This window comes from Leucopleurus acutus (genome assembly GCF_964270905.1).
Source record: "Leucopleurus acutus genome assembly, chromosome: 1".
Lineage (NCBI taxonomy): Eukaryota > Metazoa > Chordata > Mammalia > Artiodactyla > Delphinidae > Leucopleurus > Leucopleurus acutus.
In genome coordinates, this window is record NC_139142.1 from 121429259 (window position 1) to 121448239 (window position 18981).

At 42.7% G+C, this 18981-nt stretch overlaps 1 protein-coding gene across 1 annotated transcript; it reads right to left on the reverse strand.

Annotated features, from left to right (window-relative positions):
- Positions 1-345: 345 nt before the first annotated feature.
- On the reverse strand, positions 346-13117 carry LYSMD2 (LysM domain containing 2; the record flags this gene model as incomplete). Its single annotated transcript, XM_082840271.1, has 3 exons — positions 346-797; positions 2031-2359; positions 12845-13117. 3 exons carry the CDS (start codon positions 13115-13117, stop codon positions 755-757), a joined length of 645 nt encoding a protein of 214 aa, XP_082696397.1. The 3' UTR covers positions 346-754.
- Positions 13118-18981: the final 5864 nt, after the last annotated feature.

The window sequence follows — 18981 nt, forward strand, 5'->3', positions numbered from 1 at the left end:
TCACTATATCTGAAACACACCAAGTCAGATATTATTTAAATGCAAAGGTTACTAGTAATTGCAATGTATTTGCTTTTAGATTATTGAAACCTTTTTCAAAACTACAGTAATAATAATAAAGACCATTAAAGTAGAGGAGAAGCTGTCACCATTTAAAACTATAATTTAAAAATCAATTTAATATTCCCATTTGTTGAAAAAAACTGAAGACTAAAATATGAAAACATAGTTTATTTTCTCATTCAGACTTTTGGAGTTTATTTTTACAAAATAGCAGACAAAATTTGTTTCTTTATAGTAATACAGAATATGTAATACATATCGAAATATATATATATATAGCACTTAAGTTATAAACACATAGCAAAATCAGCATCACTTAAACAGCAACCATGTTTTTCACATAATTAGGATTTCTCAGGAAATAAACATTTTTACCTTGAATATGTAAACAGTCTTTGTGGCTTTATGTCAACTAGTATTTACAAAAGCTAGTCTAAAAACTACCACCGCTTGCAAAAGTGATGAGCTTTAAGATACAATTTTGCTGTCATGCCATAATAAAGACTGAAAATCATAGAAAGCCAGAGGGAGCTAGTCACTTCAGTGCAATTGCTGTAGGTGGAACTACTTAACTGTGATTTAAAGATGTATGCTATGAGAATCCAAAAGGGATGCTTTTGAATCATCAGTTGTTGGTTTCTTTATGATCTAACCATCTCTTAACCCAGGTTAGATTATGCCCCCTGATCATCTAACTGTGATAGAGGGAAGCTGCAAAGAGACTTTCTTCATCTCTGAAAAAAAGAAACACAGCATAAATCAGTGTTTAAAAACTGTACTCAGAAAACTAACGCACATATTCATTATACAACTTAATATCCACTTGCCAAAGAAAGGCAGGAGTTATATCAACTTATAATATCATGCATGCCTTGAAAGTTGTACAAAATGCGAACACTCACTAAGGAATATTTCATTGTCCCCATTTTACTGGTGTCTCAGTTATTGGAATAAAGAATGGTACTTTTATATATTTGTATTTGTTTATATTATATAAGTTTATATTAAATTATAAATTAATTATATTCATATTTATATTTGTCTATATTTTTAATATTCTACCTCTTTCTCAAAAGGATTTGAGGTACCTACAACAAAAGGCATACATATACTATGAATAAAATAGAAATTAAAAATCACGACTAAGGAAAGGAGAAGGATACAAATATATTAACCATCAGCAATATTGTAGTAGGTGAACTGAGGACCAGTTTTGGCTGCAAGCTTCCTGGTAGCCAGGGCAAAAAAGAAAACAAAATAGGTTGTGCCATTCTTGGAATGATAAAGGAAGAAGGAAACCAATTCTATAGGAGAGAGAAAGTTTTGACCTAGTACCAAATTAAAGAACAAAGAAAAAAAGCTCACATGAGAGCTTATATAGGAAACACCTGGTAACAAGTAATAACTGTCTTTGGCAAGTTTTATAAAGAACAGTATTTTACAAGTAATCTATAGGGCACTGCTTCCTCTGATGGTGTCAACTAGATGTCTACTTGGATGCTCTCCAGAACTACTAGCTGGACAGTTATGCTATTAAAGCAAAGAAGTAAACTTTTTATACGAAGTAACAAAAACAAAAGCATTGCAACAGATAAAGCTTTATGCAGAATGCAGTAGCTCTGTTTAGACTTTATACAGTAAAAATGCCTGTCTAGGGCTTCCCTGGTGGCGCAGTGGTTGAGAGTCCGCCTACCGATGCAGGGGACACGGGTTTGTGCCCCGGTCCGGGAAGATCGCACATGCCGCGGAGCGGCTGGGCCCGTGAGCCATGGCCGCTGAGCCTGCGCTCCGCAACGGGAGAGGCCGCGGCCGTGAGAGGCCCGCGTACCGCAAAAAAAAAAAAAAAAAAGCCTGTCTAGAATGAAAATCTAGCTTTTAAAGCAAAAAAAGAAAAGAGAATTTGACCAAGCAAGGACATCTTAAGAGTAGTTTGTTCAGCCTCTGACATTTTTCCAGCATATTTTTACCTGCTCTCTTCCTTCAGTTTCTTGGCTGCCTGTGTTGATAACTTAATCTGCAAGTCCAGCCTTTGCAGGAAATCTCTGGCTGACACTTCCTCGGGCTGCATGGGCTGAGCATCAGATTCTTGAGGACTGGGAGAGGAAAGGTCTTCCCCAGCCGCTACCAGGTCTTCTTCATGAGAAAAACTATCAACAGTTTCATTTTCTGGAGAATCTATTGAGTTAAGTCCATTAAACAGCAAAGGCTTCTCTGATATAACTGGGATGTTCAAAGTTTTCTTCAGAAATATACAATCATTGGTAAACAGTTTATTTGCCCTTTTAATCTGCTCCATCTAAAATATTTTAAAAAAGCAACAGAGTTACATATAAATAAATCCAAGAGTAGGGTTTATTATACAACACAAAATAAAATATTCATAAGCAAAATGTGTGCAATGCTCTCTCTGGATCTGAAATTCTTAATTCGGGGTTAGTCACCTCTCCAGATACCCCCAGTTATTTCAAGAGGTGCCAGAAAATTCTCTTTCACAATTTTATAAGAAGAAAGACTAGTTTTTCCCCTGCTATATTATTTCCCCTACAAGGCAGCTTTTACCAAGCAGCCTTAAATCCCTGAAGTTAAAAAACATAGAATATTTAGCACTTATTTAATACACTTCAATCTTATTTTAACATTTCTATTATCTGATTTAAAAAAACAAAATTCTTAGTGCTGTGATTTTCCTTATGGAGTGCTTCCCATCTCTAGAATTGCGTTTGGTAAATTTAATGGATACAGGAGGTGGTAAAGAAAAAAGTACAACGAGAATTAGGAAGAATGGTGTAGGCTGGGGCTGCAGTCATTAAGAAAGCCCTCACGGAGAAGGTGGGGTTCTGATTTTGATTCTTTTGACTTTAGATGGACCTTGAAGAATGGGTAGAAGTGGGACAGGTAAGGAAAACAGGTAGGGAGCACTTTACATAGAGTATCTTATTTTTTCTACCTTACAGATTAGGTATTTGAAGATCCACTTTTCAAATAAAAGAAACAAAACTCAAGGAGATTATGTACCATGGAATCATCATACAACTAGCAGATGAAGAAGACAGAATTTAATACAGGTTTCAAAACTTCAAACTCTTTCATACCCTGTGAATTCCTCCAAACCAAAGAAATGGGGATAGCAGGTAGGGGTGAAAGGGGGAATGGAATTTAAGTATGTTACCTCATTTAACTTTGCTAACAGAACTGCAAGCTAGATATTATCACCTCCTTTTTACAGATGAAGAAAGGGAGACTCAAGGGAGTTAAGTGGCATGCTAAGTCCACAAATGTGGGTAAGTGCAGACAGGACTCTTGCAGAGCTGTTGGAGAAATACCTACCCTCATGTTCATCACACCCGACTGTCATGCATCTGCAGACTTCTCCACCCAACTAGCCTGGGAACTCACACCATGCTAGGTTCTTTACATGCACTGTGCCATCTGATTTTCTTGTGAGGTATTGTCACCAAGACAGCTTGGTACAACAGCTAAGCACACAGGCTTGGGAATGTGACAGAGCTAATTTCAAATCCCAGCTCCACCAACACGAACTGTCTGAACATAAGCGTGTTACTTTTCTCATTGAGCCTACTTCCTCATGTGTAAGACAGGTATCATCTACCCTTCACAGGGTTGTTGGAAGGATTAAATGAGAGTTTATACATGTATATGCATAGAGGATATGGATGTAGGTGTAAAGATATAGGTGTGAAAGGGAGAGATAATTTAGCAGTAAATGGTACTTACTGTCCATTTTCCCATGAAGAAATTAAGGCACACAAGAGATGACTGATTAGACCAAGTGCATATGGCTCCGCAACTGGATGAGCCAGAATTTCCGTCTGACTCTAAAGTCCATACGTACAACACCAAGATTAAAGTGCATGACTAATGGAACCCAATTCTGGGATCCTTTAATGCCAAATCGACTGAGTGAAAAAATTAGATTTCGACTTCAAAGAGCCTGAAAAAATAATGGTTGAATAAGATGGGCCCTGCTCCTCCCGCTTTCTAGCTATAAGGTGAATCCACACAAATAGTACATTCAATGCTTTCTTTTTTCATTTAAAGATACTACTTTGAAGTATCTTTTGTGTAGGGTGGTCTTTTATCGTCTAGTTTCTAGTTAAAAGAGAGAAGGCAAGGGTGAGAAAGAACATGAATAGGCAGGTACACTTTTAGAAACAGAATTAACATCTAAAAATCCTAAGTGTCTCTGGTCTAGTTTAGGCTTAGATTTGAGCAAATTAAAGAACTTGAAAACTTATCCATAGCAGGTTCAGGTATATCCTAATCTGCCTTTAGTACCTCTTGTTTTCACCACCTAGCATCCACGCCCTCCATCTCTCTTAGTATAAGGGCTTCCAGGGGCACTGAGTCCTCCCCTGGCTCCAGGGTGAGCACATGACTCATTCCTGCCCTTTGAAGCATCCCAGTGCCCCGGCTCCTGAAAGGTCACAGTTCCGTCTCGGAACAGTTCAGAGATGCAAGGAGACTTCTGCTGAGTCTGGGAGGTGAAGGACCTCTGTTTTTTCTGTGAGAAAGAGACGGGCCTGGAGCTGCTGGCAGCCATCCTTCCACCACAAGGAACCTAACAACAGTGCCATCTTGAAGGAGAGCGATCAGACCTCTGAATCAAAGCCTGAAGCCAGAATACCCTCGCACCCTTCAGTTCCAGTAATGAGCCAGTAAATGCCACTCTGTTTTGTTTTTATTGCTTAGGCCAACTTGAGTTTTCTGTCACTTGTAAATGAAAGAACCCTCACTGATACAGTACCCTTGAAATACTTATTGACAGGGGCCTACAACTGCTAACAGACACTGTTGCCTGGGAATAATGATGGAAGACAGAAACAGCCAGGAACACCGGGATCTGATTGCTGAAGCTGGGCTGGGAACATCAGCCATTAACTGTGAATTCCCTCAGGTCAAGACCTGTTATTTCTAGAGCCTCCCAGGTTTAACAAAGATCTTATGCACACTAAGTGCTTAGGATGGATGGATTAATTAATTAATAAATAATTAATACCGGTCAGAGAAACAGGCATAAAAGATGAACCCAGAGAAGTAACCAGGAAGGGGTGGTAAGTTATCTGTTTTGTTGGTTATTCTGCCTTTAAACCCACCCTCACCTCCCAATCCATCCCCCAGTCTTCTTGAACGTGTTCTAACTGCAGGAGGCTGACCTCTTCAGGACTGCACTCCCCAAACCCCCTTGTTCTTAGAATTCCAGTCAGTGTTCCCAAGGAAGTCACCAGCAGAACAACCACACCATGACTCTGGTGCCTGCATCCCTCTACAGCAGAGCTCCTACCAGGCAGCCCCTTGTCCACTCCTCCCGTTCTGCTTGGTGTCGGGTACCCCACTCCTTCCCCTGGCCCTCAGGCCTAGGGGTAATGTCTCCCTGCTGTTGCTGGTCTCGGGTGCTGCACCATCCCTTCCTGGTTCTCTTAATCCTATTCACACTTCTGTAAATGTCCCTGCATTAAACCCTCTCTGGCCACACCCTTGGAGTGCGCTACATGTATTCTGTGGGGACCCTGATACATCCATCACTCAGAGCAAGACAGGCCATCATAGCCAGGCAAGGGGCCGAAGACAGGAAGCACAAGACAAATGGACTGAGTAAAAGGCTGTGTGTAGTCAGGGAGTCCACAGGGAGTGAAGGGAAGGGCTCTCCTAGCTCTCATGCATGCCATTCTACCATTGATTCACCAATAGAACTGCCTCTTTTAACAAGTCTATGAGCTTCCCAATGTCAGGAACTGCTTCTTCTCCATCTCAGCATTGCCAGCAAGCATTTAAGGTGTATGTTGACCATTATGGTCTAGACTCTAAGATGACACATGGTTGCCAGCATCAAGGACATCAGGGATGTCCAGACATAGTTAGCATCAAGGTGGGAACCAATGGGCAGATTTGAAACTGAAGGTGAAAACAGATAAAAGAGGTTAATATAAGGTAGTACTTAGAAACAAGGGCTCTGGGGCCATACTTTCCAGGTTCAAATCCTGGCTTTACCACTTTCTAATCATCCCCTATGTCTATTTTCTTTTCTGTAAAGTAAGGAAAATAGTACTTTCCACACAATATGATTATTATGAGAATTAAATGAGTTAATTCATGTAAAACACTTAGAACAATGCATGGCACACAGGAAGCACACAAAAATGTTAGCAACTATCATTAAACTTGGTTAAAAGTGAGAAAGCAACAAGTAAGGGCAGATCCTAACATGTATTCAGCAAATAAGGAGGAAGGAGGTAGGAATTTTCTCTCCATAAAAAATATTTCTGGGCTTCCCTGGTGGCGCAGTGGTTGAGAGTCCGCCTGCCGATTCAGGGGACGACACGGGTTCGAGCCCCGGTCCGGGAGGATCCCACATGCCACGGAGCGGCTGGGCCCGTGAGCCATGGCCACTGGGCCTGCGCGTCCAGAGCCTGTGCTCCGCAGCAGGAGAGGCCACAACAGTGAGAGGCCCGCGTACCGCAAAAAAAAAAAAAAAAAAAAATTATCCCACAAAGTAAAAACATGTAAGAAAATTTCATATAAACAAGCCCAGATGAATAACATAATATACTGTCACTGCCCTGAGGTCTGAGCGTTTTTTTTTTTTATAAGGTATTTAATTTGATATTAACTTGTTCTCCTTTACAACCACAGGCTCCAAATTCTATTACCAGCAGTGAAGTTAAGGAATGAAACCAGCCACACAAAAAGCCAGGGAGAAAAAAAAAAAAGGAGTCCTTCCAGAAAGAGTAGTTACAAGGCCCCAGAGCAGGAAAAAGTGGTGTGGCTGAAATAGGGAGTAATGATCAAGCTGCAGGCCACTCATATAATAAATAAAATTTGGATTTTACTTTAAATGTGATGGGAAACCATTGGAGGGTAAAGGAAGGGAGTGACATGATTTGAATTATCACTCCAGCAGCTTTATGGAAAATGGATTGGTAAGAAAGAGGCATTAGTGGAAACAGGAAGCTCAGTTATGGAAGAAACTGCAATAGCACAGATAAGAAATATAAATAATCCCAAACAGTGAAATGATATTTTAATTTGCTTTGGAATGTTTTATGCTTTTATCTGAACTTGGATGGGTCTAATGTTCTGGGAATTTCACCTCACATAAAACTAAGAAAAGTCATGATCCAATACAAGGAAGAGCTGAAAAACTCTACAGCTTTACCACCTGCCCTCTGTTCAATATCTCCTACTACCCAATGAACGCTGAGAATAGAAAGTGTGACCTTTTCAAAGTGATGCAGAACTACCCTCAGTTTCTTGAGAGCAAACGACTAGTGGGGGAGATACAGCAACCAAATGCTTTCATTTTAAAACTGTCTCCTAATCAGGATTGAGTAGCATGATTCAGTGAAATTTACCATCTGCTTACTAAGGAACAATTTATGGAATAATCAAGTAAGAGCTGACAGGATGGCCACAAGGTCTACCGTGGTGAAATCAGGTAGAACAAATACCATCAACAACTTGTTTAAAATGATTCCCCTGTAAATACATTTGTAAAGGTGAATTCACTGGGGAGGGAACTCACAAAACATCCCCGCCCCCAAGTTATCTCAATAGCTGCCGCTGGGCATGATCAAGAACTCTCCCCAAAGGCTACTTTCATCAGCTTCATTAGGCCACCTGCCTAACTGGGAATGCAACATTCAAAGCTTCTTTTTCTTCCTCTCCATTCCTTAAAAAAAGACAAACTGTTCTGAAAACATTTCAGGACCCATGATAACTAACATTTACACAGCACTGTGTTTGCTTATGGAATATTTCCATATACACACAACTCTCAGTTGATTATTATCATCATTATAGAGGAAAAGACTTAAACATTAAAGCATTCTCTCAAGATCATGTTCTAGTAAGTGCTGGATTCAACCTCCTCACTCCGCTGTCTCCTATTAAGTGCTAGGTGTTGGTGGCTATCAGCCTCTTCCATTGCCAGGTGCTAATAATAAGGGAAAGGAGTTTTTCTTCTCCATGCTATCTCAGAAGAATATATCAGATCCCATTTATGAAATGTCCAGAAAAGGCAAATCTATAGATTAGAAAGCTGATTCATGGTTATCTGGGACAATAGAAGAGAATGGGGAGTAAGGGATCTTTTCGGGGTGATGGAACTGTTCTAAAACTGGATTTTGGTGAGGGTTGCACAACTCTGTAAATTTACTAAAAGTCCTTGAACTGTACACTTAAGATGGGTGAATTTTGTAATATGTAAATTATATATCAATAAAGCTGTTTTTAAATAAAGAACGCATGAGAATCTATTAAAACCTAAAACTACTAAGGGCTACTTTACCATACTTCTTACAACAGGTGGCACTATTTAGTTATGGTTCTCTTCCCTTTGACCAGCAAAGGTCAACAATTTCCAGCAAGAGCAGGAGCTAAAGTTATAAACACAAAAGATTTATATACACTTATATTTCTAACTCACCGCACTTGTTCCCCCTAAAATGATAATCATTTCACCTTTTCTCAGCAAGGTGACATCTGATAGGAGAAGTGTGAAGAAGCAAGTGGGCTTAGCAGCTCATTGGAGGAGAAAGAGAAGACCCCGGGAATAAAATTGGATAGGAAATGACTCAGGATATGGGGGGCAATGGTCTGGAGAGGGTAGAGGACAGGGAAGTTTCCAGGGGGTAACAAAAAGATGAAGAAAAAGTTTGTGAAAATAACAGTTTCCCTCACTGCCTCTCACCCACTTTCAGTTTATATACAGGGCTTCCTAACAAAAAGTTCACAGCAGCTGCCTGGAGCTGGTCAGTTCCCTCCAGAGGCTTGCCTCCAACTGAAAGGAGCTGGGATCACCACAAAAGCTGCAGCAAAATCTAGAATACTGGGTTGGGGGAGGAGACTTAATGTCTCAGTGGAGATGAGCAAAGCCCAGGAAATTCCAGCCCAAGCAAGTCTGTGTCTGAGATTTGAATTACATTGAATAGTTTCTCAATTGATCCCCAGCAGTTTCAGTTTCTCTCTGTGAGGTCTTCCACCGCCATACCATTTGAAATTGCAGCCACCTCCAGCAGCCCTGTCTCCCTTTCCCTGATTTTCTTTTTCATTTTGCTTATCAACACCTGATATATAACATATTTTGTTTATTTACTAACTGTTTCCACTGACTAAAATATAAGCTCCATGAGGGCATGGATTTTTATTTATTCACTAATGTATCACCAGAAGGGTAGAAGCTGGGAAAAAAGAGGAAAGAAAAATCAGATGAATGATAAACACTGTTGAGAAAACGAAACAGGAAAGGGGGGAGGGGCACTGGGCTGAGGGAGGGTTGCAGTATGACATGGAGTGGTCAGGAAGGCCTCAGGGAGGAGACATTTACGCAGACTTGAAGGCAGTGAGGGAGCAAGTCACACAGCCAATATCAGCTACGTGATTTGTAGGTCCCAGAGAAAAGTGAAAACGTGGGGCATTTGTTCACAAATTATTAAAAATGTCGACAGCAACAGCAGAGCATTAAGTGCAGGGCTCTTCTCGACATGGGGCCTATGTGACTACACAGGTCCCACATCTGCACATACCTGTGGCCCTGCATGCAGCTGTCAGGGAAAGTGTTCCCAACAGATGGATGGAACAGCAAGGGCAAAGACCCCAAGAAGGGACAGCATTGGGAAAGAGCAAAGAGACCCTGCTTGTAAAACAGGAACATTCCTGGGCTCCTTTACTGGATATTCTGATCCAGCAGGTTCCAGGTAGGCTCTAAATTTCCAACATCTCATCACCTACTCCTTTAAACACTAATTTAAATACAATGTGGGTGGGACTGCCCTGGTGGTCTAGTGGTTGGGACTCTGAGCTTCCACAGCAGGGGGTGTGACTTGGATCCCTGCGGCTGGGAGGGGGGATTAGTATCCCCCATGCCGCACAGCCAAAAAAAAAAACCAAAAACAGTCTAAATACGATGTGGGTGATCTTGGCAGTCAATATTAGAAACTTAACTCACTCAACTTCTCTCTGTTCAGTCGGGGAATGAAAAAAACCTTTCTGCCTTTTTAACTTCCACCTGAAATATCAATTTCAATGAGTAAATCCGATTAATGTCTGTAGTTAATATCTGCAAGAATATCAGTTCACTGTTATGGTGATTATCTTCACTTTCACTAGTTCTATAGAACCAGTGGAAAGAGTCTAACAATTTCATCAACTAGAGTTCAGCGTCCAAAGTAAATGAGAACCAGTGATTCTCAACCAACAGTGAGTGCTTCTCAGGGAATATCTGGCTATTTCTGGATGGGGGGGAGGGGGGCAGGGCTACTGGTATCTAGTGGGCAGAGGCCAGAGATGCTGCTGAACATCCTACAATGCACAGAACAGCCCCCCAAGGCAAAGAATTATCCAGTCCATAGTATCAATAGGGCTGCAGTTCAGAAACCCTGAAACAGACTGTCTGCGGCTACAGATTATAGTTCCCAATTCATTACACTTGAGCTTAACATCTTAAAATCAAGTCTTTATAAAGGTAATGAAAAACCTGATTTATGCTTTAATGAAAAGGGATAAATTTATAAGTAACAGGATCTACATCAGTGAAAACAAGAATTAGAAAGCATTTGATCAGGACTGACCTGATGGCGCAGTGGTTAAGAATCCGCCTGCCAATGCAGGCGACACAGATTTGAGCCCTGGTCTGGGAAGATCCCACATGCCACAGAGCAACTAAGCCCCTGTGCCACAACTACTAAGCCTGTGCTCTAGAGCTACTGAGCCTGCACTCTAGAGCCTTCGAGCCACAACTACTGAGTCTGTGAGCCACAACTACTGAAGCCTGCGCCCCTAGAGCCTGTGCTCCGCAACAAGAGAAGCCACCACAGTGAGAAACCCGAGCACTGCAACGAAGCATAGCTCCCGCTCGCCACAACTAGAGAAAGCCCGCACTCAGCAATGAAGAAACAACGCAGCCAAAAATAAATTAAATAAATAAATTTATCTTTTAAAAAAAGAAAGAAAGCATTTGATCAAAGGTGGAGAACCGCAGTGAGCAGATGTTCAGGAGCTCTGAGCAACCCAAATGAAGTCATGGAGGGCAGTGGGATGCAGAGAGATTGCTGTGGGTAGGGACCAGGGAAACAACACTTCTCTGGGTATCATGGATTCCTAGGTGCAGTCAGCCTAGCCTAGTAGATAAGATGCACAGAAACCAGACAGAAAAGACCTCCCTTCTTCAGTAATCAAGAGGCTAAGAGAGCTCTTGATAAGACTAGGATAAAATTAAGGATGGAGGGCTTCCCTGGTGGCGCAGTGGTTGAGAGTCCGCCTGCCGATGCAGGAGACACGGGTTCGTGCCCCAGTCCGGGAAGATCCCACATGCCGCGGAGCAGCTAGGCCCGTGAGCCACGGCTGCTGAGCCTGCGCGTCCAGAGCGTGTGCTCCGCAACGGGAGAGGCCACAACAGTGAGAGACCCACGTACCGCAAAAAAATAAATAAATAAATAAGGATGGAAATCAGAAGTAATACCTAGGGCCAAGCAAATGCTTTGTCACTGTGATAATTCAAGCTGGTCTCAATGAATAAGCATACTTGGAAGATATCCTTACCTCTCATCCACCTTCACATCTGTAAAAAGGAGATTAATTACACCTATCTCCAAGACTTACTAGGAAAATCAAACTGAATAAGAACAAGATGGAACAAGACAAATGCAATGCCTGGCACACAACAGGCATTCAACAGAAAGAGTAGTTGCTGATACTTCCCAACGCTGCTTTCCTCTGGCTCTGACTCAAACCAGGCCCCATGAATGCAAATACAAGAATTGAAGTTCTATGTTCACTTTTAGAAACTCCCAAGAGGGCGGAATAGAACTAACCATGGCATGAAGTCTCCAGTACATGCCTGCACAGCAAGATCCCTGCTCTCAAAATGTTGAAAGGATAGAAGGACCTGCCAGGTAAACACATACCAGCATGGGTGTGCAAAGGAGATGACTCAGTCTCTGTCACTGGTGAAGGGCCAGAAAGAGTTTCACTTAAAGAGAACGATAAAGATAAGATCACCTTTCTTCCCATTGCTGTCTAGGGTGCTTCAGGAAGGAACATTGAAAACTGATACAGAGCTCAAATGTAAAAAGGCCATCACATAGTTAAGAGTTAACTATAAGTAATTTTAATGAAACAATATGTTCCCTCAGCTTTCCATGTTCTTCCCAGAGGTGTAATGCAATAGGCCCAAGACACACACACTTATAAATTTATAATAAACACAGCTCTGCAGCTCACCTAGACCACATTCTTGGCCGCTGCTTAGCGACAGGAGTCACATTCACAGTTGCCAGTGAGCCCAGGGGTGTAATTTCACTTCTAAATAAAGAAGCATAATCAATAGAAACAGAACCATCCTGCGGGAACAACTGTACCCTTCCTGACTCATCACAGCGATTGTTTACCCAGAAAACAAAATTCTCTGCCCAAGTCCGCACCTCAGTTCGGCTTTCAGGAAATATATAGCAGTACGACCGGGACTCAAAATCGGGCGAATTTGGCTCCCAGGGTGCCAACGCCCTGGTCCTCTTTGACCTTCCTTCCTCACGCGGCAGATCCGGTCTGAGTACAGGCAGGGCATCGAGAACTGGATGCACCCACCCGGGGAGGGAGCCTTGGCGGCCCGCCCCTCTGGCTGCAGGACAGGCTCTGGCGACCGTAGCTGCCCCGGCAGCGCGCGCTGGGCAAGCGTTCGGGGCCGAGCCGCCAGGGGACGGCTGGCTACCTCCCCTACGCCCCGATACTCGCTGCGCCCCCGCCCGCAGCCACCAGCACTGCTCACCGAGACTCCGTACTTGAGCGCGATGCCCTGCAGCGTGTCGCCGGGGCGCACCCGATGCTCCACATGGCGCTCGATGACGCCGGCGCCCAGCGGCGCCCGCACGCTGGCCGTGCTGCCGTACGAGCGGGTCTTGGTGCGCGCCAGGCTCAGCGACAGCTCGGCCTCCTCGGCCTCGGAGAGCGAGCGCGACGGTGGCGGCGGCGAGGGGGCCGAGGGCCGGGGCGTGCGGGGTCCGGCTGCCCGCAGGGACCGCTCGGGCGAGGAATCAGCCATGGGTCCTGCGGAGGCCGCCAGGTCGGGAAGCTCGCCAAGAGGGCGGCGCCTCGTCCGCCGCCGCCTCCTCTTCCTCCTCACAGGGGCTGCGGAAGGCCGTTCCGCGGGGACGGCGGGCTGGAGGCCGCGGCGGAAAGCTGCGGACCGGCCATGGTGGGCACCTGCTCCTACGCGTTCCGCCTTCCCCAGCGCACCTGAAGGGAGGAAAGCGAAACGAGCTCCAGCTGCTGCCTCGCCGATGCCCCGGCTCCACCCTGCGCGCCGGGACCCGGCTGGCCCTGCGGTGCGAGGAGCGGGGCGCGCTAAGGCCCCTCGCCGTGGAGCTACTGGGCCCCATCCCTAGGCGCCCTCGGCCCCGGAGGCAACCCCGCGCCGGGCCGACGCAGCCTGGTTAAAGCCCTACCCTGTAAACAGCAAAACACCAAAGCTTTGCTCTGACTCCTTTATTAGATTCCCCAGCAGGCGCCAGCTTTCTCAGACCTTCAAGCTCCCCCAGCCAAGGGTACTTCCCGCTCCCACCCCATTACCCCAGGACCTCACAGAAAACATTAAGACCATTAAACACACGCAGTTTCTCCAGGCCCATCTCAACAGCCTGGAGGGTCCGGTGTGCTCAACACTCCGGGGGGATAGTGCTTCTAAGGCCGGGTGGCTGACCTCAAACTAACCCTCCAGTTGCTTTGCTTTCACTCTCCATTGCACACCAGTGCCAATTTTAGTCCTGTGCTGCCTTGAAAGTCTGCCTAGCTACAGTTCATTCTCCTGGCTCACTGTTGAGAATTTACTATCTGCACCCAATTTTTTCTTATCAGTTTCCTCTTTGATACCCTGAAATCATGACTCCCCAAAGTTTTGTCATTAACGCCATCAGTGACCTCTTATCTGTAGTCTTTATCTGAACACCCTCTCCTCAACTTTCTGGCTTCCGATCGTATTCTACACAGAGTGGGTGCGCGTTTACTAGAATCTAGCGCTCAGGATTCTGTTGTACTCTGGACAGCTCTCCAGGAGGAAGTACCCTACAGGCAGGTTAGGAGACTGGAGGTTTGATTCATTGGCTGAAGTTTTGATATGTCGCTGTGCTGGACAGAGGCAAAGGAACTAGAGTATAGGAGACAGGACGAGAGTGGGGGAGGAACACGTGGACCCCGAATCACCCTCCCGCTCAAAAATTCTTCAGTGGCTCCCTGTGGACAGCAGTATTAACTCACACTGGCATTCAACTCTTATTTCCATTTTTATTATTCATGCTCTGGCCGTACCCCATCTACAACTCATCCTGCAAACTCCATATACTCCTACCACTTGAACTTCTTACCCTCATGCCTTGCATATGCTATACCCTCCACCTGTAACCCCACTCTTCCAATACTCTCTGTCTACATTTAAGAAAATATTAAGGTCCATCCCAAATGATACATCCCAAAATAAGATCTTTCCTGATTCTTCCCACCTGTCCCCCTCCCCCAACTGCCCAATTGTTATTGTTTCTCCATTGAATATCAAGGTGGTTTGTACCTCTTGTTTAGCATTTAACTCGTGTTTTGTGTCACGTACTTGTCTTATCTCCTCTATACATACTCCTGGGAGGTATAACTAGATCTTACTCATCCTTTTTAGCTCCAGCAGTGCCTACCTAGCTCAGTGCCCCGAATAAAGCGTCAAAAGTGGTTGAATTGAGGTGTAGTAAAAAGATCCTGAAAGCTAAATTAGGTAATTTAGCAAGAGTCTGCCATAGAGGAACTCTTGGGTGGTGTCCAGTGTGGCTATCCCAGGACCTAAGAAAGAGGCAGAACCCCAGAGTTTCAATATATAAATGAGATCAGGTAATACTTCAAGAAAACAGGAGAAATTGCCCTCAGAGTCGACAGTCTAGTAGAGAGATAGCATATAACATGTCTTCCACTAAAGAAAAGTTTACTGAAGAAATGGAAGTTTTTACTTGAAAATTAATGAACTGGGTTCTATGAGGTATTATTAGGTGTTGTTTGAAAAGGGTTCCATGATCAATTACTTGGAGAAACACTGCAATATATGCTTCCCTTTTGGAGATTCACAGTGCACATTAGGATACTGAAGGCTCTAGAAGTCCTGTAGTAAAATAAGGTATTGGATTTTGCTTGACACCATATTTCCCAAACTCATTTGACCATGGAACCCCTTTTTTTCTCAGAAATTTTACAATTTGGGAAATGCTGAATTAAAGTGGGGAAAGACAGGCCTAAATAAGGAACCAGGAAGATAGCTTTGGGAGTCAGAGATTCCCAAAAGGCAGAACAGTATACATAAGGAGGCAGAAAATGAGCCAGGAAGGAAAAAGGCTAGGTGATGATCACTTAATTCCTTTACAAAAAGACCAAGTCCTCTGTAAAAGTGCAAGGGAAAAGTTATCACAAGAAATGTATGGAGATTCGAAAGCCATCCCACTTCTCTCTTATCAGAGCTAATTTCTAAGCTGTCCCTAGTTATTTTCAATTTCTCCAGCCATAAGAAATCCTGGGTCAGAAAACACGTCTACAACAGTTCTAAAATGCTCTGAAATAAATTCAACACAGTTCTCAGAATTTTCTCCACTGATTCCTTTTTGTGATCTTCACTAGCGTTTCCTCTAGCTCTCAGAAATTAATCGGCTTAAATAAGTACTTATTTGATGTTGCATGGTTAGGGTTCTTTGTGAGTTATTTTTTCCTAGATAGATTTGAGCTGTTGTCAAATATCTAGTGTTCCTGCGAATTTTTTAAAATAAATTTATTTATTTTTATTTTTGGCTGTGTTGGGTCTTCATTGCTGCACGCAGGCTTTCTGTAGTTGCTACGAGCAGGGGTTACTCTTCGTTTGGCTTCTCATTAAGGTGGCTTCTCTTTGTTGCAGAGCACGGGCTCTAGGTGCACAGGCTTCCGTAGCTGTGGCACACAGGCTCAGTAGTGGCTCGCGGGCTCTAGAGCACAGGCTCAGTAGTTGTGGTATAGAGGCTTAGTTGCTCCGTGGCATGTGGGATCTCCCTGGACCAGGGCTCGAACCCATGTCCTCTGCATTGGCCAGAGGATTCTTTTATTTATTTATTTATTTATTTATTTTTGGCTGTGTTGGGTCTTCGTTTCTGTGCGAGGGCTTTCTCTAGTTGCGGCAAGCAGGGGCCACTCTTTATCACGGTGCGCGGGCCTCTCACTATCACGGCCTCTCTTGTTGGCGGAGCACAGGCTCCAGATGCACAGGCTCAGTAGTTGTGGCTCATGGGCCCAGTTGCTCCGCGGCATGTGGGATCTTCCCAGACCAGGGCTTGAACCTGTGGCCCCTGCATGGGCAGGCAGATTCTCAACCACTGCACCACCAAGGAAGCCCTGGCTGGAGGACTCTTAACCACTGTGCCAACAGGGAAGCCCCTGTGAATTTTATATCGATCTCTCCCTAATCCAAAGTTAATATCTACAATTTGTGGCTCAGATTGAATTTTTTGTACATTTATTTTTCCTTCTTCAACCAGAACTTCAAAATTAGTTTTATGTATATCTACCTACAACATAAAACAAACCTCATCATTAGTAGTGACCATTAGAAGCACTCCCTCTGAGATCAAGAATAAGAACAGGAAGGCTTCTGTTACTACTCCTGTTTAATTTTGTTCTGGAGGTCCTAGCCAATGCAATAAGAAAAAGAAGGAGAAATGGAAATGAAGATTGAAAAGAAATAAACTGTTATTTACCAATAATAAACAATACTAAAATGTTTACAGATAATGTCTACATTGGAACTGTTCAAACTATAAAACATAAGACTATAAGACACATTATGCAAATATCAATTGCATCAATCAATCAGAAAATATTTTGTGGAAAAGACAACCTTTTAGATACCAAAAAAAAAAAATCTAGGAATAAACTTAGCAAAAGAGAAGCATGCTTTATATGGAAAAATTATTACATTCTATTAAAGGACATAAAAGAAGATTTAAACAAAAATAGAGATATACCATGTTTATAAATGGGGACATGCAAAATTTTCATTTCCTTCCCAAACTCATATATAAATTCATTGAAATTCCAACCAAAATCCCTATAGGGTTCTTCAAAGGACATGACAGGCTTACCTTAAAATTCATATGGAAGGGCTTCCCTGGTGGTGCAGTGGTTGAGAGTCCGCCTGCCAATGCAGGGGATACGGGTTCGTGTCCCAGTCTGGGAAGATCCCACATGCTGTGGAGCGGCTGGGCCCGTGAGCCATGGCCGCTGAGCCTGCACATCCGGAGCCTGTGCTCCACAGCGGGAGAGGCCACAGTAGTGAGAGGCCCGCGTACCGCAAAAAAAAAAAAATTCATATGGAAGATAAAGGCTAAGAAGAGCCAAGACATTCCTGAAGAAGAATGAGAAAGGGAGACTTAACTTTACAATCATCAAGATTTACAAAAAATGTGATGAGAACTAAACTATTACAGTAGTGATGCTAGGAAAGACAAATAAATGTAAGAAGGGGACAACAAAGAAAGCCCAGAAGCAGACCCACACATATCAGAGAAATGAATCTATGACAATAAATGCTGCTGCCACAATTAGCCATCCATGTGGAAAAAAATTGTAGATCTCTACCTTATACTATATGCCAAAATCAATTATAGACTGATTAAATATATAATTGGGAAAAGCAAACTTTAACACTTTTAGAATATCTTTATAACCTTAGGATAGCAAAGAATTTCTTAAGCAAGATACCAAAAATACAAACTACAAAGAAAAAAACTGGCAAATTCTATATATAAACATAAAAACCTCTGTCCTGAAAAGGCACCTGAAAAATTTCAATAGACAAGGTATAAAATGGGAAAATATATTTGAATACCTATAACTGACAAAGTATTACTATCCAGAGTATGTTAAAATGCCTACAAGTTATTAGAAGAAAAACACCCACTAGAAAAATGGTCAAAAGATATGAACAGACAATTTACAGAAGATAAAACGCAAATGGCCAACAGAAAGATGCACAACCTTACCAAAAAGCAGAGCAATTCCATTTAAAACTACAATTTCATAGGCATGAGACTAGCAAAAATTAAAGAACTGGACAATTCTAAGTATTGGTAAGATTCCTGTTGAACAACAGAAATTCTCAAACAGTGTTGGTGGCAGTATAAATAGGTGCAACCACTTTGAAGAGCTGTAGGACAATATCTAGTAAAGTTGAAGAAATTCATATCTGGTTCTGGTTCTAGCAAGCTGGAAGTCTAAACTAACTTGAAGTCCTCCTAATATAAGTATTTATAATTTAATTTTTTAATGAAATTCATAATTGAGTTGGCAATAAAAAAGGGACAGGCTTTTGTATCAAAACAAGAGGGATTTGTAAGCTACAACCATAAACAACTTGCCGAAACTAATACGTGACAAAATAGAAAGTCTGAATGGTTCTATAACCGTTAAAGAAAACTGAATCAGTACTAGAGTTAAAAATCTTGTTACCAAAAAAAAGTCAGCATCGGAAGATCTTATTGGAAGATTCTATCAACCTTTCAAAGAACAGATCAATCCAATTTTATGTGAACTCTTTCAGAGAAAAGAAGTAGCAGGAACAATCTTCAACTTAGTTCATAATATAACCATACACCCAATCCCATATCCATCATGGTATAACCATGAGCAAAACCAGTTGAGCAAGGTATCACGCTCATAAAGATGGATATAAGAATCTTAAAATATTATTAAGCCAAATCTAGCAGTGCATAAAAATGATAACCCATCATAAACAAGATGACTTTACCCTAGAAATTCAAGGGTGCCTTAATATTAAGACATTAGTAGATTAAATGACAGAATAGATAGAACAAAGGAATGAATCTAATAAAGGATGGGCAAGACCTTTACAGAGAAAAA